The sequence below is a fragment of the Mobula hypostoma genome, chromosome 8, assembly GCF_963921235.1.
Source record: "Mobula hypostoma chromosome 8, sMobHyp1.1, whole genome shotgun sequence".
In the NCBI taxonomy this organism is placed as follows: domain Eukaryota; kingdom Metazoa; phylum Chordata; class Chondrichthyes; order Myliobatiformes; family Myliobatidae; genus Mobula; species Mobula hypostoma.
In genome coordinates this window covers 113933524-113958504 of record NC_086104.1, presented here as the reverse complement: position 1 = coordinate 113958504, position 24981 = coordinate 113933524, and the positions used below count along the sequence as shown (strand labels likewise).

At 44.6% G+C, this 24981-nt stretch overlaps 1 protein-coding gene across 1 annotated transcript in view; it reads right to left on the bottom strand.

Annotated features, from left to right (window-relative positions):
- The window catches only part of c8h1orf198 (chromosome 8 C1orf198 homolog), a 29832-nt gene extending 5560 nt beyond the window's left edge, over positions 1 to 24272 (bottom strand). The window contains exons 1-3 of the mRNA XM_063056626.1: positions 23902 to 24272; positions 15072 to 15122; positions 9439 to 10026 (exon numbers count right to left, since the gene is read on the bottom strand). Coding sequence (XP_062912696.1) covers positions 9439 to 10026; positions 15072 to 15122; positions 23902 to 24243 — 981 coding nt within the window. The 5' untranslated portion in view covers positions 24244 to 24272. The remainder of the gene's footprint in view (positions 1 to 9438; positions 10027 to 15071; positions 15123 to 23901) is intronic.
- Between the last annotated feature and the right edge of the window lie 709 nt (positions 24273 to 24981).

The following is a 24981-nucleotide window of genomic DNA, read 5'->3' as shown; positions in this document are numbered from 1 at the left end:
TTAGGTGTGTTCAGGAAAGTTTCCTGACGCAATATGTAGATAAGCCAACCAGAGGAGAGGCTGTACTTGATGCGGAATTGGGAAATGAACCTGGTCAGGTGTCAGATCTCTCAGTGGGAGATCATTTTGGAAGTTGTGATCACAACTCTATTTCCTTTACCGTAGCACTGGAGAGGGATAAGAGCAGACAATTTGGGCAAACACTTAATTGAGGTAGGGAGAAATATGCTATTATGCAGGAACTTGGGAGCAGATGTTCTCAAGGAAATGCACAATAGAAATGTGGCAAATATTCAGGGAACATTTGCATTGAGTTCTGCATAGGCATGTTCCATTAAGGCAGGGAAAAGATGGTAGAGTTAAAGAATGGATGTAGAAAATCTAGTTAAGAAAAGCTTACGAAAGGTTCAATAAAAAAGGAAGTGTTAGAGCTCCAGAAAAGTACAAGGTTGCCAGAAAGGTGCCATTAGGAATTAGGAGTTAGGAATTAAGAGAGCCGGAAGGGGCCATGAGAAGACCTTGGTGAGCAGGATTAAGATCAACCCCAAGGCATTCTACAAGTATGTGAAGAGCAAGAGGATGAGCTGTGTAAGAATAGGACCAATCTGGAGCGATAGTGGAAACTTGAGCATGGAGCCGGAGGAGGTAGCGGAGGTACTTAATGAACATTTTGCTTCAGTATTCATCAGTGCAAAGGACCTTGGCAATTGTGGGGATGACTTACAAAGGACTGAAACACTTGAGTGCATAGACTTTAAGAAAAGGGATGTGTTGGAGCTTTTGAAAAACATTAAGTTAGATAAGTCACCGGGACCGGATGAGATATACCCCAGGCTACTGTGAAGATTGCTGAGCCTCTTGTGATGATCTTTGCGTCATCAATAGGGATGGGAGAAGTACTGGAGGATTGGAGGGTTACAAATGTTGTTCCCTTATTCAAGAAAGGGAGTAGAGATAATCCAGGAAATTATAGACCAGTGAGTCTGACTTCAGTGGTGGGCAAATTGCTGGAGAAGATCCAGAGAGGCAGGATTTATGAGCATTTGGAGAGATACAATCTGATTAGGGATAGTCAGCATGGCTTTGTCAAGGGCAGGCCGTGCCCTACGAACTGGGTTGAATTCTTTGAGGATGTAACAAAACACATTGTAAGGTAGAGCAGTGGATGTAGTGTATATGGATTGCAGTACGGAATTTGCTAAGGTTCCCCATGCAAGGCTCATTCAGAAAGTAAGGAGGCATGAGATCCAAGGGGACATTGCTTTGTGGATCCAGAATTGGCTTGCCCACAGAAGGCAAAGGGTGCTCGCAGAGGGTTCATATTCTGCATGGGGGTCAGTGTCCAGAGTTGTGCCTCAGGGATCTGTCCTAAGACTCCTCCTCTTTGTAATTTTTTTTATAAATTACCTGGAAGAGGAAGTAGAAGGGTGGATTAGTAAATTTGCTAATGACACAAAGGTTGGGGGTGTTGTGGATAGTCGAGGGTTGTCAGAGGTTACAGCGGGGCATCGATAGGATGCAGAGCTGGGCTGAGTAGTGGCAGATGGAGTTCAACCCAGATAAGTCTGAAGTGGTTAATTTCGGTAGGTCATATTTGAAGACAATATAATATAAATGGCAAGACTATTGGCAGTGTGGAGGATCTGAGAGATTTGGGGTCTGTGTCGATAGGACACTCAAACCTGCTATGCAGGCTGACAGTATTGTTAAGGCAGCGTATGGTGTGATGGCCTTCATCAACTGTGGGACTGAGTTCAAGAGCCATGAGGTAATGTTACGGCTATATGAGACCTTGTTCAGACCCCACTTGGGAGTACTGTATTCAGTTCTGGTCACCTCACCACAGAAAGGATGTGGATACTATAGCTAGAGTGTAGAGGAGATTTACAAGGATGTTGTCTGGATTGCAGGGTGTACATTTATGAGAATAGGCTGAGTGTACTTGGCCTTTTCTCCTTGGAGCAACGGAGGATGAGAGGTGACCTGATAGAGGTGTATAAGATGATGACAGGCATTTATCATGTGGATAGCCAGAGGCTTTTTCCCAGGGCTGAAATAGCTAAGATGAGGGGGCATAGTTTTAAGCTGCTAGGAAGTAGGTACAGAGGAGATGTCAGGGGTAAGTTTTTTTTAACACAGAGTGGTGAGTGAGTCGGAATGGGTTGCTGGCGGCAGTGGAAGCAGATACAATAGGGTCTTTTTAGACTCCTAGATAGGTACATGGAGCTCAGGAAAATAGAGGGCTATATGGTAGGGAAATTCTAGGCAGTATCTAGAGTAGGTTACATGGTCGCACAATATTGTGGGCCGAAGGGCTTATAATGTGCTGTAAATTTCTATGTTCAATGAATTTGCCCCAACTCACCTCAAATGCATGCCCTCCAGTAATGGATATTGTGACCTTGGTATAAAAAAATTATTGGCTGTCTATTCTATCTGTGCCTCTCATAACCTTCTGTCAGCTCTCTCCTTTGCCTCCACTGCTTCAGAGAAAATACTGGTTTGTCCATCTCTCCACACAGCTCATAGCCTCTAATCCAGGCAGTACCCTGGCAACATACACAAAATGCTGAAGGGAATCAGCATCTATGGAAATTAACACAGTCGAAGTTTCAGGCTGAGATCCTTCTTCAGGACTGCGAAGAAAGAGGGAAGATGCCAGTACCTGACCTGACACCAGGTGCGGCACAAGGTAACGATCATCGTGAAGGACGCCGAGGAAAATGAGGGCGACTATCAGCACAGCAATGACTCGCAGGACACCCAGCACCGGCGCCCCCGCCGCGAGACAAGGCCGAGGAGCCGCCCCCCGCCAAGAAGTTCCAGGCGGAGAAGGTGGTGGAGCACCGGCGATCGGCCCCCGCCCAGCAGGCAACACCCGCTCCAGCTCCCACTCCCGCTACCCCCCTTCCCCCTACCCCTCCCCCCACGGGTCCCTGTGTCACCTTCCACAGCAAAAAGATGAAGGGCATGAAGGAGCTGCTGCTGGCCCTGAAGATCAACTCGAGCGCCATTAAACTGCAGCTCACCACCCAGTCCCAGGTCCAGATGAAAAAGCAGAAGCTGAGCTCAGCCAGCGACTACATTCTCTCCTTCCTGAAGAGGAAGTCCCTCTGAAAGCATAGGTGGGGGGTTAATGGAGAGAGATGAGTTGAGAGAGGATGGGAGTGAGTGAAAATGTTGTTTATAGCATGTTGCAACCTGGTGTGGGTACAACAGGCAGGTCACTTTGCCTCGATGGCCACGAAGTGTTCGGTGGGGTGGCCAACCTCTTCTCAGCATGTGTTCTCCTTGCAGTAACTGGACAATAGCCATTTGAGTGGCTGAAACAATAACAATACGGCCATCTTCACGACCACATACCAGACACCCATGAGAGGGAATATAAACACTGGCTGTCACTTTCAGAGGCTCCTCCTTGCCAGACTGTGTACTCAGATGTTCTATAATTCCTGCAGGCCTTGGAAACCGATAATCAAATGTATCTTGCAAGCATGAAGTGGTAACGGTCAACTCTTGAACAGAATCGTTAAAGATGGCGCCGGTAACTGGCGACTTTGCACGTGCTCTCCTGAGCAAACTGCCCTCTCCACTATCCTATACCCTTCTAAACCTCCAATTTAGCAAGATCAAGATCAACAACACCCTGGCGAAGCTACTGACCCAGATAGAGACCACCGCGCCACAAATAGTTCTTAAATTCCAGACCACACCTGGACCCGACCAACGAGCCCCATCACGTTCTGGGAGACCCGCGGTCTGCTACCGTGCCAGAGCGCTTGGAGACACAGCCCATTCCCACCAGCACCTCTCTGGAGCAGACGACCACACAGAAGTGATGGCGGAGACCTCAAGGTGCCCCAGACGCTTCCCTGGAGTGACCACCGTAAAGCCCCGTTGGTGGCCATCCACAGTTGCCGGAAGTGAGGCCTCCGCCGCCGACCTCAGAAATCGAGCCCGAGGCTCGACTGGGGCGGAGGCCTCCACAACTGTGACACAGCTTAAGGAAGGAGCCCTGCCATCCGGGATTAAGTGTCGGCTTCGGGGCCTGACCCAATCGACAGCGTGGGCCCCCGGCAGCTGGAAGTGGCAGCAGAGCCTCCCCCGTTACTCGGCCTGAACAACAGTGCATGACGACGTGACCGGGCGAATGATTCCCGCGGGACGCGTCCACCAACATCAAAGAGCTGACAACAACACACTGCATCGATGGAGACCTGGAAAAATGCACTACTAACCAAGGAAGCATGGGAAAAGAGCTGGGCTGCTGGTCAGATTGAAGCTGAGGGGCTTCAGGGTCCCTATGCCCACCATCCTACTAGCTAATGTGCAAGCCATAGAGAACAAGGTGGATGATCTTAACCTACTGTAGGGAGATGCAGAACTGCTGTGTATTCCGTTTCACCGAGACCTGACTCTCCCCTGCCACCCCCAACTGTGCCATCCGACTGGAGGGATTTTCGATCCATCGGATGGACTGCACGGCGTCTTCAGGCAAGACGAGGGGAGGTGGTGTCTGCCTATTGATCAACACTGGGTGGTGCTCAGATACAGTGGCATTGACAAGCTCCCGCAGCTCGGACCTGAAACACCTGTCGGTAAAGTGTCGTCCCTACTATCTGTCACGGGAATTCACCTCGGTCATACTGACAGCTGTCTACATTTCCCCCCAGGCGGACGTGGAGTGCGCTCTGAACATACTGTATGCCAACATCAGTGAACTTGAGACCAGGTATCCGGAGGCTTTGCTCATTACAGCCGGGGACTTTAACCAGGCCAACCTCAGAAAGGCGCTGCCAAAGTTATACCAACATGTCTCCTGCCCCACTAGAGACCCGAATATACTTGACCACTGCTACACAGTAGTCAAGGATGCCTACCGTTCCGTCCCACGACCCCACTTCGGAAAATTGGACCATTAGGCCATACTCCTCCCCCCGGTTTACAAACAGAAACTGAAGCGGGAGGTCACGGTGTCAAAAGTAGTGTTGCGTTGGACGGAAGAAGTGGATGAGGTCCTCCGTGACTGCTTTGAATCAGTGGACTGGTTAGTATTCAAGGACTCGGCAGCTAACCTCGATGAGTATGCCTCAGCTGTCACAGACTTTATTTAGAAATACACGGAGGACTATGTGTCTCGCAAGATGATCTGGGTATTCCCTAACAGGAAATCTTGGATGAATTATGAGGTCAACTCCCTTTTAAAGGCTAGAGCTGCGGCTTTTAGGTCCGGGGATACCAGTCGCTACACGGAATCCAGGCGTGAACTCCGGAAAGCCATTAAGGGCGCCAAGAGGCAATATCGAGCCAAATTGGAAGCCCAGGCTAGCCAAAGGGATGCCAGTAGACTATGACAGGGTCTAAATGAGATCACTGGGCGCAAAGAAAAGGCTGGGAATATCAATAACTGTGGCACTTTTCTTCCTGACGAACTTAACGTATTCTACGCAAGATTCGAACAGAAGAAGAGCGTCCTGCTCCCTCCGGATGAACAGGACCTGGTGGCATCAAGATTCATCGTCACCGAGGACATTAGAAGGGCCTTCCTGAAGATAAATCCTAGGAAGGCGACGGGCCCAGATGGAGTCCCAGGACGGGTTCTCTGGGCCTGTGCAAGTAAGCTAGCTGGAGTGTTTGCTGACATCTTCAACTGCTCCTTGCTTCAGTCTAAGATCCCCTCGTGTTTTAAGAAGGCAACGATAATCCCAGGGAAGAGCAACGTGGCATGCCTGAATGACTTATCGACCTGTGGCTCTGACATCAATTGCTATGAAGTGCTTCGAGAGATTGGTTATGGACACATCAACCACAGTCTACCGGTCAACCTCGACGCTTTGCAATTCGCCTACAGGAGCAACAGGTCAACGGCAGATGCCATCTCTCTCGCCCTACATTCCTCCTTAGAACACCTGGAGAATAAAGACGTATACGTAAGGCTCCTTTTCATTGACTACAGCTCTGCCTTTAATACCATCATTCCAAATAAACTGATTCCTAAGCTCCGGAACCTGGGCCTTAGCACTCAGATCTGCAGATGAATCTTCAACTTCCTCACAGACAGGACCCAGGCTGTAAAAAATAGGGGGCAAGCTCTCCTCTAAAATCACTCTGGGCAACGGTGCCCCACAAGGCTGTGTACTCATCCCCCTGCTGTACTCACTGTGCACCCATGATTGTGCAGCCAAGTTTCCATCAAACTCAATACATAAGTTTGCTGATGACACAACAATTGTAGGCCGTATCTCAGGTAATGATGAGTTTGAGTACGGAGAGGAAAGTAAGAACCTGGTGGCATGGTGCGAAGACAATAACCTATCCCTCAACATCAGCAAGACGAAGGAATTGGTTGGTGACTTCAGAAGGAGTAGCGGACCGCACAACCCAATTTACATCGGTGGTGTGCAAGTGGAATAGGTCAAAAGCTTTAAGTTCCTCGGGGTCAATATCACAAATGACCTGACTTGGTCCAACCAAGCAGAGTTCACTGCCAAGAAGGCCCACCAGTGCCTTTACTTCCTGAGAAAACCTGAAGAAATTTGGTCTGTCCCCTAAAACCCTCACTATTTTTTATAGATGCACCATAGAAAGCATTCTTCTAGGGTGCATCACAACCTGGTATGGAAGTTGTCCTGTCCAAGACCGAAAGATGCTGCAGAAGATCGTGAACACAGCGCAGCACATCACACAAACCAATCTTCCGTCCGTGGACTCACTTTACACCGCACGCTGTCGGAGCAGTGCTGCCAGGATAATCAAGGACACGACCCACCCAGCCAACACACTTTTCATCCCTCTTCCCTCCGGGAGGTTCAGGAGCTTGAGGACTTGTACAGCCAGATTTGGGAACAGCTTCTTTCCAACTGTGATAAGACTGCTGAACGGATCCCCACCCGGATCTGGGCTGTACCCTCCAAATATCCGGACCTGCCTCTCGGTTTTTTTGCACTACCTTACTTCCTATTTTTCTATTATCTATTTATGATTTATAATTTAAATTTTTAATATTTACTAATTTTAACTATTTTTAATATATTTAATATTTGTAATCCAGGGAGTGTGAAGCGTAGAATCAAATATCACTGTGATGATTGTACGTTCAAGCACCAACTGTTTGGCGACAATAAAGTATAAAGTACCCTGGTAAACCTCCTCTGCAGCCTCTCCAAAGCCTCATTTCTTCCTATAATGGAGCTAGCAGAACTGGATGCAATACTTCTGACAGTTCTATAATGCTACAACATAACTTCCCGACTCTTTAACTCAACACTTTGACTACCAGAGGAAAGTATGCTACCCATACACCTTTTTCAATAATATTAAAGCAACCTGCACCACAAGCAACAAGGTTGAGTCCACTACTCCAATAAAACAGCATATTTCAATGCATACAGATTAAAGGAGCAATGAGCCATTAATTTACAACTCCTTGAACATTCAGAACTGAAGCAAAGGAAATGGGTTTTTAACCTCATCAACAGTGAGTGTGCCTCTGATTATGGAATTTCTGCCTATTTTATATAGAACAGATTTTCCAAGGCAGAGTTCTTCCTCATACAGTGTTGAAGAAATGATACCAACAAAAATTGAGACTGAAAGGTATGCAGTGGGTTGAATCGCAGCAAAAGGGCCCAGTCAGAGCTCTCTCTCCTTCCTCAGGCAAGCCATTTTGAAAATTAATCTACTGGTTTCAAGTCCATTGTGTTGTAATTCCTTAGTTCTTCATGCACAGTACGATTGAATAATTGGAAAATTTCCCTGTGGAGCTTTTGAGTAGATAAATAATGTCCATTTATGAATCTCCTTCAATGTTTAAAAAAATACACCGCATTATATTGAGCAAAGGAGTAAATATTATAAAGGACCTAAACACTACAGATTTGCATAAATAATTTACATTTTGCATTTGCTCTGCACGTCTTTCCCATTTTTATAAATTTCCTACCAACTTCTTGCTGTACTTTTTCTCTAACATATAATGATTTATATCTACAAACCCCATTTCCAGAAAAGTTGGGATATTTTCCAAAATGCAATAAAAACAAAAATCTGTGATATGTTAATTCACCTGAACCTTTATTTAACTGACAAAAGTACAAAGAAAAGATTTTCAATAGTTTTACTGACCAACTTAATTGTATTTTGTAAATATACACAAATTTAGAATTTGATGGTTGCAACATACTCAACAAAAGTTGGAACAGAGTTAAAATAAGATTGAAAAGTACACAGAAACCATTATGCTACTGTGACAATTATAGCCACCTGGGCTCGGGAGTACTTCGGAAAATCATTGTCACTCAACACAGTCCGTCGCTGCATCCAGAAATGCAACTTGAAACTGTATTACACAAGGAGGAAGCCATACATCAACTCTATGCAGAAATGCCGGCGAGTTCTCTGGGCCCGTGCTCATCTCAGATGGACCGAAAGACTGTGGAACCGTGTGCTGTGGTCAGATGAGTCCACATTTCAGCTAGTTTTTGGAAAAAAACGGGCGTCGAGTTCTCCATGCCAAAGATGAAAATGACCATCCAGATTGTTATCAGCGAAAGGTGCAAAAGCCAGCATCTGTGATGGTACGGGGGTGCATCAGTGCCCACGGCATGGGTGAGTTGCATGTATGTGAAGGTACCATTGACTCTGAGGCGTATATTAGGATTTTAGAGAGACATATGTTGCCATCAAGGTGATGTCTCTTCCTGGGACGTCCATGCTTATTTCAGCAGGACAATGCCAGACCGCATTCTGCACGGGCTACAACAGCGTGGCTTTGTAGACCCAGAGTGCGTGTGCTTGACTGGCCTGCTGCCAGTCCAGATCTATCTCCTATTGAAAATGTATGGCGCATCATGAAGAGGAGAATCAGACAACGGAGACCACGGACTGTTGAGCAGCTGAAGTCTTATATCAAGCAAGAATGGACAAAATTTCCAATTGCAAATCTACTACAATTAGTATCCTCAGTTCCAAAACGATTAAAAAGTGTTATTAAAAGGAAAGGTGATGTAACACAATGGTAAACATGCCTCTGTCCCAACTTCTGTTGAGTGTGTGCAGCCAACAAATTCTAAATTTGTATATGTTTACAAAATACAATTAAGTTGGTCAGTAAAACTATTGAAAATCTTTTCTTTGTACTTTTGTTAGTTAAATAAAGGTTCATGTGAATTAACATATCACAGATTTTTGTTTTTATTGCATTTTGGAAAATATCCCAACTTTTCTGGAAGTGGGGTTTGTAAATGTTCTCCTTGAACCAGAAGAGAAATGGTACAAAAGAGAGTCAGCATCGTTCACTCTTGTCCACTTCTATTATGTGCATTAGAAACAGCTTGCTCAGTCAGCAACAACGCATTATTTTGAATTTATCGTTCACTCAGGCACTCCTATGATGCACAACGATATAATCATAACCAGTACAAAGTTGCCATGGTGTACCTGTGAGAAAAATGGTGTATCAGATGCATAGGATTCATCTCTCTCTTCATCCTCCGATTCCTTTGCAACATTCTTTTTGACTGGAGATTTCTCAGTTTGGCCAGGAGGCAAATTATCTTCATGCACACCAAATGAAGGCTGGCTTACTCGCGGCCTGTCAAAGTCAATGAACACAGATGAGACACTGGTGTTGATTATTCGCTCCTGTTTCTTCACCCAAGGTTTCTCGGATTTATTTTCCTCTTTCTCCTTTAAAGACTCTTGTTTCATGTAGGAAGGAACTGGCTTTTCTCCTTTTTCCATTGACTTGATCTGACTTGGAGTCACATATTGGTGATCACCTTCCAGCTTTGATCTTTCAGTACTCAGTTTCCAGAAGGATGATGACTCTTCCTTTTTGACCTGTGCCGGACAATCTACACTTTGTGTCTTTCCATTCTGCAGCTGTTTAACTGGTTGACCTCCTTGGGATGTTTTATGATGTTGGTGATTTCCTTGGGATATCTTGCTCGGCTGTCGGTGATCACTCTGTGTTGATGACGCTGGTTCGGCAACAGTGGTGGAGGCAAAGCTGAATTCCATCTGACTCTGTAATTATTAAAAACAGTATTCAAAATTAAGGGAAAGTATGTTTCATTTAAAGTGTACAGAAAAAAAATCTTCATGCACCAAAATATTCTTTCTTTTCCAAAGATTTTTCTCTTCTGGCTACTGGCAAGGTTAGAACTCATGACTATACATGGAGAAAACAAAGTCCCAAGTGCTGCAAATTCAAGTAGAACTACACTCAGTCTAACTGTGTATTCCACATCCGTGTGCTTTCTTTCCGTGGCTCTCTGAAGTCAGGTCACAATCTATTCCACTGGAGCCCACTTTGGGATACAGATACATCAGCAAAATGACCAGGTAAAGAGAAAAGCAAGAGTCAATTCTGATCTAAATTTCTGCAATACTTTGGTAAATATTACAATGAAAAATACAGTAAATAGAACTACCATCCTCAAACACTGTCCAAGTAGCTTGTGATTAGAAAAGCAACCACAGAGACTGCTCTTATGAACTGAAGCCATTGTGTCATGCCAGCAATCCAATTAGACCAAGTTCCACTCCACTTACTCCTGCAATAACCCTGTAATACTTTCTTAGTCCTCAATGAATTCCCCTTCAGTTCTTTTTGCAACTAAACAGGATGAAAGGGATTATTTACAGAAGCTATTTAACCTACGAGCTCATGATAATGATGTAGGTAGAAACCAGAGTGTCTAAAGGAAATCCACAAAGAAATTTACAAACACTGCAGAGAATATACCCAAGGTCAGGATTGCTCTCTGGAGCTGCAAGGTGGCAGCAATAATTGTGGTGCTGCATTCAACAAAGACATAGGAGCAGAATCAGGCCATTCAGCCCATCGAGTCTGCTCCACCATTCCATCAGGGTTAATCCCAGATCCCACTCAACCCCATCCCTTCTCGCCATATCCTTTGACGCCCTGACCAATCAGGAAAATATCAATTTTCACTTTAAATATACCCATGGTCATGGCCTCCACAACAGTCCATTGCAGAGCATTTCACAGATTCACTACTCTTTGGCTAAAAAAATTCCTCCTTATCTGTTTTAAAGAGTTGTGCCTCAATTTTGAGGCTGTGCCCTCTAGTTCGCCCACCGTAGGAAAACATCCTCTCCACACCTACCTCATTAAGTCCTTTAAACATTCGGTAGGTTTCAATGAGAACCACTACCCCCTGCCCACCTGCCCAACATACTTCTAAATTCCAGTGAGTGCCAAACTCTCATCACATGTTAACCCTTTCATTACCAGAATCCTTGTAAACCTCTTCTGGACTCTCTCCTATAACAACACATCATTTGATACTCCGATCAATACTCCGCATGTAGCCTGACCAGTATTTTATAACTCCTCAGCATTATTTCTTTGCTCTTGTATTCTATTCCCTTTGAGATTTGCATTGCATTCACCTTCTTTACTACAGACTCAACCTTGTCGTGATGGAGAAGCTTCTGTGGTCCTGTGATCCCGAGAGCAATGCCATCTGGAGCTATGCTCTTGGTAGGGTCACCCATGGTGGTAAGGTCGAGGGTGAGGTCCCTGACAAAGAACAACCCAACCAAGACCTTAATGGTGGAACAGACGGACGAAGTTACTTCGAACTCAACAGCTGTGACGGCGGATGAAGGCTGCAACAAATCCATCAGCTCCAATCGTCATGGTTTCCATGCCATTGGAATCAGTTGGTCAATTTGTGAAGTATCGTGTGCTTCGTGGAGTACAACATCAAGCACACGTTAAACTAATACACACACAGGCATCTTCGCTCTGTCGGCCACTTCTTCAGAACGAAGACCATCATCCTCGACCTCAAGGGATAGCCATGATGACAGACTCAACCTGTAAATTAACCTTCTGGGAGTCTTGCACAAGGATTCCTAAGTCCCTCTGAACCTCTGATGTTTAAACCTTCTCCCCATTTAGATAATAGTTGCACTATTGTTTCTTTTACCAAAATGCATTATCATACATTTCCCAACACTATTCCATCTACCACTTCTTTGCCCATTCTTCCAATTTGTCTAAGTCCTGCTGCAATCACATTGCTTCCTCAGCACTACCTACCCCTCCATTTATCTTTGAATCACCCGCAAACTTTGCCACAAAGCCATCAATTCCATTATCTAAATCACTGACAAATAATGGGAAAAGTAGCAATCCTAATACTGACCCCTGAGGAACACCACTAGTCACTAACAACCAAAGAAGGCTCCTTTATTCCCACTTGCTATCTCCTGTCTGTCAGCCATTCCTCTATTCAAGCCAGTATTCTTCTTGTAATGAGAGAGGATTTTATCTTGCTTATCACATTCCTTCTGAAAATCCAAATAAATGACATCCACTGCCTCTCCTTTGTCCACCCTGTTTGTTATTTCCTCGAAGAGTTCTGATTTGTCAAGCAAGATTTCCTTTACAGAAACCATGCTGACTTTGACATATTTTATCATTAGACTCCAAGTACCCCAAAACCTCATCCTTAATAATGGACTCCAACACTTCCCCAACCATTGAGTTCAGGCTAACTGGAGTATAATTTCCTTCCTATTGCCTTCCTCCCTGTTAAAGAGTGGAGTGAGATTTGTAATTTTACAGCCTTCCTGAACCATGCTAGAATCAATTGATTCTTGAAAGGTCGTGACCAATGCATCTGCTATCTCCTTAGCAACCTCTCTCAGGACTCTAGGATTGAGTCCATCTGGTCCAGGTGACTATCGACATGAGCACCTTTCAGTTTGCCTAGCATGCACTTTTTCCTTTGCGATAGCAAATGCACTCACTCCTGCTCCCTGACACACACAGAGTTTGTCTATGATACAGGCTTGCTCTGTTAACAGCAGACACCAACTGATCCAGTTTAAAGTTGTCCACCGTCTTCACTATTCTAAACTCAGGTTGCACAGGATTTACCCTTCTGTCTCGCCAATGTGTGATGGAAGTCAAGGGACAGCGGGCATGATGTCACACACCTTTTGGTTTTGCCCTTCACTGACTGGGTTTTGGTCCAAAATATTTGACTTGTACTCAAAGGCCTATAAAAGATCCTTCCCTTTGGAAACTGGTCTGGCCATCTTTGGCTGTTCACAATCCACTCTATGCTTCCCTACAGCCATACAACAGTCTCTGATGCTGGGGATGACTGTTGCCAAAGGACTTAGCTTGAGGGAATGGAAATCACCCTCTCCCACTTCCTTCCAGAGATGGATGGCTGACATGATCTCAGTCATACAGATGGAGAGACTCAGGTTGTTGAGAACCAATTCAATTATAAAATTTTCAGCTACCTGGGATCCATTTCTTGCCTACCTAGACGAGGCCGTGGGCGGATGAACAATTCCCCCCCACCCCCCCAGCTAATCTCTCACGGCCCTCATTCGAGACTTAATGTTTAGCAATTTTGAGCACTCTGTACAACGGGCATCCCTCTAATGTTATGTTCCCTTTTTTTTTGCTTATTTTATTTTTACACGTCTGAGCTTATGTTTTTGTTGATTTTACTGTTTTTTGAAAATTTTGAAAATACAGTATTTTAAAAAAATTTTTTAAAAAGATGTAATTCCATTTCTTATCAACAGAAGCACATCACCACCTATGCCTTCCTACCTGTCCTTTTGATACAAAGTACATCCTTTCATATTAAGCTCCTATGACTTTCTTTCAGCCACGACTCAGTGATGCCTAATTCTTACAACTGAAACACATTTTATTGACAATTCACATGAAAATCTCAAAAGCAAATGAAGCCAGTGAAAAGAACTATAAAATCTGAGTTTCCTCTGACCAAGTTAATAACATCTCCCTTACAAATCTGAAACACAGAAGAAGTTGGTGAATTGATACCCTGCACTTGCCCAGACACACAAATATATAAACTTGGGGAACCTTGGTCTCTGAAGCCTGCTCAATCTTTTACGAAGATTGTAGCTAATCTAATCGTAACTTCAACTCCTCAATTCCATCTACCCCTGCTACTCAGTTGTTCACAGTACTAAATTAGCGGGCTTTGTTGATAGTGAAGCTGGTTACAATCAATTACAAAAAGATCTTAATCAGTTAGGGAGATAAGTGGTGGAATGACAAGTGGTGATCCAGATGCTGTACAACTGCAGAATAGATTATCTGAATTTTACCGTATACTGTATCTTTTTCTAAATGTGAATTGGAAATTTGCCCTGCTCAAAAAGGCAAAATGTAATATTTACTATACATACAGGTGATTATTTTATAACTTCAGTATAAAAATGTTGTATATCAAATGGTTGTAGAGTGGTAGTGTAAGTGGTTAATGCTTGTCGCTCTCACTTTCAGCTTCCACTGCTGGCTAGCAGTCTTGCAAAAAGGAGAGCTGAATGCTTAAGACTCTCCCTGCCGGTCCATAACCTCTCCAACAGCCAGCTTCATGTAGTGTCACCTCATGACACATGGAAACTGAACAGCTTCTGGACTCAAGATAAACTACAAAGGACAGGGAGGAGGTCTGGCCTCTGCATACATAGCATGCAGGCCCACCGGTTTGCAAACTAGATCCCCAGCTATTGGTAAATTGCCTCAATGCCTTGTGGATAGCCTCAGGAGAGACAAAGGCTACAGGAGTAAACCCAGACAGCAAATCCGGAGTGAAGGGCCTAAGGGAGTTGGACATCAATGAACGTGTTTCCGGCAGCTAAACTGGTGTGAAACATACTGCTTCACTTTCATATTACTAAGGGGTTGAATGTCAATGAATATCCGCCCAGCAGCCTAGCTGGTGACAAACGTATTGCTTCGTTTTCATATTACTAAGGGGCTGGATGTCACTGAATGTCCGTTGGGCACCTCCTGTAGCCAAGCTGGTGCCTAACATACTGCTTCGCTTTCATTTGGACTACACCAGTGAGGCCAAGAGGAGGATCTTGCTGACTGGGCATTCCAGGGTCTCCACGCCTTCCGCCCAGCGTTGTGCTCTGGAGAAATCACTCCAGTTCTGCTACTCCATTGTCTTTCAAGACAGACAGATGCCATCAGTATAACAATTCTGTATATTGTAAGCAAAGATAAACGTGACTAACTTTGCCATGCAGTTTACCTTGGTTTCCCAAGAGAATGGAGCCGAGTGTTCATCTTGCCATGTAATATCCTAAGATTACAAAATAGAGAGTTAATTACATGTATTTGCTACTCAATAAGATACAAAAGAAAGAAACAAACATGATGTACATTCTCACCTTTCATGACATATGTAACCAACTCGCCCTCAGTGGTCTGGGTTGGCCACGGGTGTTGCATCCCAGATGTTGATGTTACGCAAGCCAGGGCAGTACGATATGGAGAGCAAGCTGTTGCGGCTGCACCAGGCTCCTCCTCTACATGCCAATACAGAGACCTATACAGTATGGCACTAGTAACATCACAGGAGTTTGCCAGTCAGCACTGAACTCAACATTGGACTGCCAGATATTTCCTCAAGGTTTATTCTCAAACCCTTCCCTATGCGTGCATATAGCCACAAGGTAGTGGAGCTTTGAGATCAGTTTCCCTTCTAAGTGAGCTGCCAAACGAGGCTGAGAACCCCCATCTGCCCAGAACTGGTTTTAAAGTGCCAGTAATTCGCCTTTGTTTCTTCTCCAGTCAGTAGAAACGTTTCCGCCAGGCTCAGTTGCTAAGCCACATGTGAAGGCCAGGAGCTGAACTTGGTTGCCAGAGGTTATTTGAGGCGCACACAATTGGGAGCATTTAATAGGTTATGGGAGCTTTTCACTACTACAGCCATGACAACCTTAAGGAACCCATGCCTAATTAGCTTATACTGTTCCCAGTCCTATTAACTCTTCTGCAAGGAATGTTACCTCAAGTAACTGAAGAAAGTATTCCCATTCCAGTTTAAATGCTCAAGCTCCAAAGCAACCTTGATCTTTGATTCCTTACAATGGAACACCTTATGTATTCTTCATGGTGCTTTAAAACTCGTCTTATGTATACAACTGGTTCCAGCATGAATCATATCCGATCCTCTTCCATCTTTTGCACGAACCCTGGCATTTTGGAAGTGATTGTTTTGATTCTGGATCATAGCCATCATTTCCCTTCCTCTTGATCCCTTCAGCAGCTCGAGCACTTAGAATTAGATTATGAGAACACTCAGTTCTCATTTATTATCATTTAGAAATGCATGCATGCATTAAGAAATTATATAATGTTCCTCCAGAGTGATATCACAGAAAAACAGGACAAACCAAAGACTAACACTGACAGAACCACATAATTATAACATATAGTTACAGCAGTGCAAAGCAATACCACAATTTGATGAAGAGCAGACCATGGGCACGGTTTTAAAAAAAGTCTCAAAGTCCTGATCGACTCCTGAGTCCCCAATAGCAGGCGGGAAAAGGGAGAAACTCCCTGCCATAAACCTCCAGGCACCGACAACTGCCGATGCATTGGAAGCACCCAACAACAGCCAACACTGAGTCAGTCCATCGGAAAACTTTGAGCCTCCGACCAGCCCCTCCGGTACACCCTGCCGAGTGCCATCCTCTGCCGAGCGCCTTCCACCTTGCCCCGGCTGCCAAAACAAGCAAAGCTGAGGATTCAGGGCCTTCTCCTCCGGAGATTCCGGACCACACAGTAGCAGCAGCAGCAGCGAAGTTCCTCTGTACTCTCACATCTGTCTCATTCAAATCAGAATTGTGCACGGTACCCTACTCGCCAGATTACAGATATCATTTGGCGGAAGTAACTATGACTCTCTTAATGCAAAAACTTGGTCCCCACCGCCAAGGTTACTATGAGTTTGGTTGCTATGTAGCCGTGGTGCCTTTCCGGGTTCTGCATCACGGTGAGCCACACCTCCCCGTTGGTCCTACCGTTAACACCTTCCACGGGTGGCTAAGTCGACTCCAAAGAACTCCGGAACTGAATGGTGGTGGCCCCACCTAAGATCTCTCGCTAACTAAAGCTGTTGAATTGGGTAAACTCCCATGTTGGTGACAGCATCTCGGCTGGGTTGATAACCGATCAGACGGGCTTGCAGCGGCCGTTGGTGAAATGCGAGGTCTGCACAAGTACCGGTGTCTAGCCAACACCGATGGCACGACAGAAATAAGTGACTTCGGGAGTGCAGGGTACCGAACTGAGGCTAACATGCAAAATCACTGAGACTTCAGGAATGCCACCTACCAAAGTATGTCAGTCCATAAATCGGTTATCAGTTGATCGATCAATTATGGTTGTATGGTCTAGGCCATACTCATCAGTAAGAAAATTGCGCCGTGCATCACGGTGGGCAATGACCTGTGGATGCAACACCTAAAACAGCGAAAAGTGCACAGTTGCCATCTTCCTTTGGGACTGGCGAGTGTTTCCCTTACAAGTAACCACTTGTTCCACTGCATTTTCTGTCTGCTGTGGGAGTTCCACATACAGATGCAAGAAAGTTTGTGAATCATTTGCAATTACCTGGTTTTCTGCATTATCACGCATCAAATGTGCTCTGATCTCCATCTAAGTCACAATAATAGATAAACACAATCCCCCTAAAGTAATCACACACTAACAAATGTACTACTTCTCTTCAATACTGAGCACACCATTTAAACAATCACAGTCTAGGCTCAAAATAGTATGTAAACCTCTGGAGTAATGCTTCTACATTTGCAGTTAGATGTTCCAATCAACGAATGCTGAAGGAGGAGAAAAAGAACCCAAGGGTAACAGCAAAAGGGTATTGTGCTGTAGGTGTTCTGTTTCTAAAAGTCCGTCAGAAATCTCTAGAACTTGTTAAAGTCTCTGTTCATGCGTCCACCATAAGAAAAACACTGAACAAGAATGGTGTTCATGGAAAGACACCATGGACAAAACCATTGCTCTCCAAAAAAAATTGTTGTAATTTCAAATTTGTGGAAGATCATCTGGATATTGAACAATGTTTCTGGGACAACGTCCTATGGACAGATGAGAGACAAAAGTTGAACTTTTTGGCAGAAATGCACACAGCTATGTTTGGAGGAAAAGAGGCACTGCACATCAACACCAAAAACTCATCCCAACTGTGAAGCATGATGGAAGGAGCATCATGGTTTGGGGCTGCTTTGCTGCCTCAGGGTCTGGACAGCTTGCAATCATTGAGGGAACAATTAATTCAAAATTGTATCAAGACATTTAACAGGAGAATGTCAGGATAGCGGTCCATCACCAGAAGCTTAATAGAAGTTGGACAATACAACAGCACAATGATCCGAAATACAAGAGTAAATTAACAAAAGAAGAAAATGTATGTTTTGAAATAGCCAAGTCAAAATGCAAACCCTAACTCATTTGAGTTGCTGTGTCATGACCTGAAGATGGCTGTCCAAATATCCCAGAAATTTCGATGAACTGAAACAGTTTTGTACAGCGGAATGGTCTAAAATTCCTCTTTGTCATCATTCAAGTCTGATCAGCAGCTACAGGAAACATTTGATGGAGGTTATTGCTGCTAAAGGAGCTTCTACCAGTTATTAAATACAAGGGTTCACATACTTTTACCAGCCTGGGCTGTGAATGACTAAACAATGTTTTTAATAAAGAAGTGTGTTCAATAAAGGAACAACTATTTGTGTGTTAGTAGTTTAGGTAGATTGTATTTGAATATTATCCTGACTTAGATGAAGATCAGACCACATTTTATGACTAATTAATGCAGGGAACTAGGTAATTGCAGTTCAGAAACTTTTTCTTGCAACTGTACAGGTTACTGTACATAACTGAAGAATTTGCAATAAATTATTTAAAATAAGTATATCTGCACATCAAGTAACACCATTAGAAACATTGCCAAGGAGCATGACAAGGACGTTGTCAGTGTTGTAGAATTACAATTCTACCTACACGGTAGCATGACACTATTACAGCTCATGGCGTTGGGAGTTCAGAGTTCAACCCTAGTGTACTCTGTAGGGAGTCTATATGTCCTTCCTATGGAATGCATGGGTTTCCTCCCTCAGTCCACGTGAAAGTTGAAAACGTTTAAGGGGAACTTGAGGGGAAACTTCTTCACTCAGAAGGTCGTGAGATTGTAGAACGAGCTGCCAGCTCAAGTGGTGCATGCAAGCTCAATTTTGGCATTTAAGCAAAGTTTGGAGTGGTACCTGAATAGTGTGAACGACAATTTCTCCAGCTTCAGGAAATATTTCCCCCCCCTCTTGGCATATAGATTTAAGGGGTACGGAGGGCAATGGTCCCGGTGCGGGTTGATGTGAGTGGGCAGTTTGGATGGTTTCAGCATTGATTGGATGGGCCTGTTTCTGAGCTGTACCTTTCTATCACTTTGAAAAACTGCATTTCAAATGGATGCATTCCTTAACACGTAACCAATGCAGAACTGCAGCTTTGATGCTACTATTGAACTTGGCATGGCTTATGTTTTTGAAACTAAGGTTGAGGCTAGGAAAAGGGAGAGAGTAGCTTATAAAACAAGTGATTTATGCACATCTATTTTCTTTGCCTTCTATATTCTGAAGTCTGCTAACAAGAAGTATTGTGGCATGTGGCATTAAATAAATGTCACTGCCAGGGCAGAGACTGATTGTAATAAAGTCAATTCTAAACTGTAATAAACTGATTGCAAGCTTACAGGAATCGTTAAACTGAAGCACAGTCAATAAAAGCAGCACCTGTATTTTCTTCCTCATGGTGCAACATCTCAAAAATAACTTGGTGTAATTGCTTCTCCCATTGGTGGTACTTTAGCTTTTCAGCCTGCGGTAATGCACACTTTGGCTAAAGTTCACGTGACGGGAGTTTAACTGATGTGCGTATGTTCCACCTAATCTCGGTGTACTGATGTTGGCTGCTGACTTTAATGAAGAGTTGACGACAATTGTGTTAATTTGTACTACACTCTGGCCTATTTTGTTCACCCACCCTCCGGTTAGTGTAAAGGTCTATGGCATAAAAACCCCAGCTTCACTCCCTCTCCAAGGGAGTATGCATGCACAAAGACTAGACGGTCATAACCAGGTTTAAACCTCAAGGCCCCCTTCCTGTCATGTGTGGAGCCATGTAATTTAGTTATTGGTCTGAGCGCCTGTCACTCATTCTGTATCTCTTGCTCACTGTGTTACAACTTACGAATCTGTGACGGCAAGTACCTACTATTCCCAAGATAAAACCATAAGACATACAGTGCCCATCAAAGTATTCACTCCCCCCCCCAGATATTTTCATGTTTTATTGTTTTATAACATTGAATCACAGTGGATTTAATTTGGCTTTTTTTGACACTGATCGACTCTTTCGTGTCAAAGTGAAAACAGATCGCTGCGGTGGAATAGTAGTTAGCACAATGCTTTACAGTGCTACTGACCTGGGTTAAATTCCCACCGCTGTCTGTAAGTAGTTTGTGCTTTCTCCCCGGTACTCTCTGGGTTTCCTCCGAGTGTTCCAGTTTCCTTTCACAGTCTAAAGATATACCAGTTGGTAGTTCAATTGGTCATTATAAATTGTCCCACGAGTAGGCTAAGATTAAATCAAGGGTTGGTGGGCAGCGCAGCTCGAAGGGCCGGAAGGGACTATTCTGCACTGTAACTCAATAAATAAATATACCCAATGACTTGGTTGTACAGCCAAGGTAATGAATTCCACAGATTATCTCTCCCTGGCTAAAGAAATTCTTCCTCATCTCTGTTCTATAAGAAGGATGTCCTTCTATTCTGGGGCTGTGTCCTCTGATTCTAGACTCCCCCACATCCTCTCTATCTATACCTTTCACTATTTGATAGTTTTCAATGTGATATTCCCCCTTCCCCCATAGATGCCAGTATCACATGGGAATGGGGCAAAGTGGAACACTGCCCATGGTGGGAGTGCAGGTGGTCTATGCTGGGGAATGGTTTGTACACTGAGGTTCTGAGAGTGTAAGTGCATTGTTCTGATATTCTTCTTGCTCCACTACCTCAGTGTTGTAGCCATTGCAACGTACTCCCAGCTGTCTGCTCTGACCTATTGTGTGTGACGTGCTTTATATGATCAGTATTAACCTGGTTCTTTTCCTGTGCGTCCCACTCTCGTCCCACCTGCTTTACAGTCCCCTACTTCCAGCTCAATCACCTGCACAGTGAAACAGGTAGCTCTTCGTGCATTATGTTCCCTCATTCTTTCCTGCTTACTCCCCATTCATGGCTCTGTCTTGTGAGTCTTTGAGCTAAACCGCTGTCAATTCAACTCAAGCACAATTTGATACGTTTATGCACTGCTCATTTCCTCATTCAATCATTTCCTAATTCAATATCTTTTGACGCTGAATTCCTACTTCTATCTGGCTGATTTCTAACTGTTGAGAAAAGATTTGTATAAATAAAGCAATTGACTTTAAAAGATTGAGACTTGACAATTTAATTAAGTGAAAGAGGCTTTGCAAATTTGTTTTGTTTATTGCAATGCATTTGTCAAGGTCAAAATGAATTTACTATTAAAGTGCAATGATGTCACCATATGCTACCTTGAGATTAATTTTCTTGCAGCCATTCACAGGAAAATCAAGAAATGTAGTTGACAGAAAGTAGAATAGACAGTTGTGTAGTAGGCCTCAGTACTCAGTTGACCATGGATGTTGTGTCCCAGCTGTCCAGCAAGCCAGATCTGTACAATATGGAGAGCTAGTTATTGCCCATGTAGCAAGCTCTCCTTCTCCACGTAGCTGATGAACCCAAAGGAACGGCACCACAGCTTCCCACAGTTTGGCACCAGCATTGCAGGAGTTGCCAGACAGCGTTGAACTCAACGTAGGACTGCCTTAGGGACTCCAGCTCTGGATTTTGCCCTCAGGGGTTTACTCCTGAGTGGGAATAGCTGCAAGGCAGCAGAGGTTTGAGATCGGAGTTTTCCTTCTCCAAGGTGAGCTGCCAACCACAGCTGACGAGCCCCATCTGCACGGAGCGACTGATTTTAAGGTGCCAGTAACTTGCCTTTGCCCTTCTCCTGTCACTAGAAACTGTTCCGCCAGGCTTAATAACTGAACCACACACGGAGGCCAGGAACTGAACATGGTTGTCAGAGGCTATTTGAGGCGCAATTCCCCCCCATGACCACGTGGGTTTCCTCTGGGTGCTCTGATTTCCTACCATGTTCCAGAGAAGTGTGGGTTGGGATTGGTAAGTTGTGGACATGCTACTTTGGAACCAGAGGCGTGGCGGCACTTGCAGGCTGCCCCCAGCACAGCTCGGTCTGTGTTGGTCATGACGCATTCCACTGCTTCAACGTTTTGATGTACATGTGACAAATAAAGCTAATCCTTTCCTAATCATTTAGAATTTATGAAGAAAAACATACTGTATAAAGAATGACAGAGAAGATTCACGAGAAATATTCCAGGAATGAAAGGGTTGCTGTATAAGGACGTCTGGCAGCTCTTGGGCTGTATTCCCTGGAGTTCAGGAGAATGAGGGGGGATCTCATAGAAACATTCCGAATGTTAAAAGGCCTGAACAAATTAGATCTAGACAAGTTATTTCCCATGGCAGGGGATTCTAGGGCAAGAGGGTACGACTTCAGGATTGAAGGACATCCATTTAGAACTGAGATGTGCAGAAATTACTTTAGTCAAGAGGGTGAATTTGTTGCCACGAGCAGCTGTGGAGGCCAAGTCATTGGGTGCATCTAAAGCAGAGATAGCTAGGTTCTTGATTAGCCAGGGCATCAAAGGGTATGGGGTGAAGGCAGGGGAGTGGGGATGACTGGAAGAATTGGATCAGCCCATGATTGGATGGCGGAGCAGACTCGATAGGCCAAATGGCCTACTTCTGCTCCTATATCTTATGGTCTTATAAAGATGTACCGAGCAGGGTAAATGGTCATTGTAAATTGTCCTGTGATTAGGTCAGGGCTAAATCAGAGTTGTTGCTTGAAGGGCTGCCCTAAATAAAATAAAATTAAGATGGTGGGAAAGCTGGAGCTCTTTTCTTTGGAATAAAAAAATGCAGCAAAGAGATTGACTTGAATTATATAAAATAGAAAAGCCTAGGCGAGTTGAACAAGAGAAAGCAATACAGTATCCCCTTAGAAACATGTCGGTATCAAGGGAATGTAGATTCTAAATTAACCTGCACAAGTATTAAAGCAGAATTGACAATTGCAATATGAGGTCTCCGTCCAGAAGGGCGGCAAAGCTTTTTGCTTCGGTCACTTTCAGATGAGCAGGGCAGGAACCCAGAGGCCATGGCGTGGAGAAAGTAACCAAGTATATTTGTCAAACGCAAACAACAGGAATTCTGCAGATGCTGGAAATTCAAGCAACACACATCAAAGTTGCTGGTGAACGCAGCAGGCCAGGCAGCATCTATAGGAAGAGGCGCAGTCGACGTTTCAGGCCGAGACCCCAACTTTGATGTGTGTTGCAAGTATATTTGTTAACAAGAAGGGACAAGTGGTCGAGACAACTTTCACTTAAACAAAAAAATGCACCTACGGGTTATTTAAAATTTTTAATTTACTCCCAATTGCTCGCAGCAAGGAATCACCCGTTCTCAATGTTATTTTGCACAAGCGTGCTTTGCACTCCTCGCTGTTTGTAATTTATTCCTATTGCGTATATCGTTCACAGGCTCAAGTACAGATTGTCGAATGAAGCTCTTGTACGATGACAAACTCCTGAACTCTCGATCTACCTCGACCTAGCCCTTGCACTTTCACCTAACACTTTATTCTGCATTGTTACTGTTTTGTCTGAATACTCGGATGTAACGATCTGTCTGAATGGCATACAAAACTGAAAAATATGAAAAACCGCTAATCTGAATATCGACAGTTTTCAGGCATACTTAAAATGCAAACAAAAGCTAACATGGAAGGAGGGGAGAAAGGATGATCACCAGCACTGCTGACAATACTGCGGCACAGACTCTCCCTCACTGCCCCGTCCCTTCGGTTGTGTTTTTTACCTCTTCTCCGAAGTGCACGACCTTCTGGCCCGTCTGCAGCTGCAGCCTAGGGTAGCAAAGCATCTCGTCTCGGGTCACCCGGTGCAGGCTGTAGCGGCTGCGGATCTGCGGCTCCACCATCCAGTTGTCGATGATGTCCTCCTGCTCCCGCGGCGCCAGGGTGTCCCAGCGCGGCCCGTACCTCTCCCGGATCTTCTGCTTCTCCAGCATGATCTTCCTCGCCATCGGGCTGATGGAGGAGAAGTACTCGAACTTCTTCTGCTCCAGCCTAGCGCCTGCCATCGCCGCCAACGCAGCCCCTCCAGCCTCGCTGCCCGCCATAGCAACACTCGCCAACGCCATCGCTGCCAAATCCCGGTGAAGTGGGACGGCTCCTCGAGTCGGCGACTACGCAGGCGCGGCCTTCCAGCAACCACCGCCCTCGCGCAGGCTGCCACGTGGGCTTTCTGTGACGTTACGGGGAAGCGGAACGGAGTTCGTGAGCTTCAAACTGAAGCGTCCGAAGTAACGGAGTACGAAAAATAAACTCAGCCCCGACTTAATTAGTTGGTGAATTGAGTTCGAGATTGGGAACAGATGTAATCAGGGAATGTACAAAGAAAGGTAGAGGCTGGTTAGAGAACACTTACATGGGGTTCTGGATAGGCCTGTCCCCCTGAGGCAGGGAAAGGACGGCAGGGTCAACAATGGTTGACAAAAGAAGAGGAACATAAGTCAGGAGGAAGAAGGAATCATATGTAAGGTTTAAGAAGCAAAGATCAGACAGGACTCTAAAGAGTTACAGGTTTGTCAGAAAGGAGCCGATGAATGGACTCGGGAGCTAGAAGAAGATAGAAGAAAGCTTTGACAAGTAGGATAAAGGAAAACGCCATGATGTTCTGCGCGTACGTGGAGAACAGGAGAATTACCAGTGTGAAGTTAGGAGGAATCAGAAATCAAAGAGGAAACATGCCTGGAGTCGGAGGAGGTGGAGAGTTCCATAATGAATACTTTCTTCAGTGTTCTCTGGTGAGACGAACCTTGATAGCATACAACAGGCTAATATGAAAGATCATGTTGACATTAAGAAAGAGAACGTAC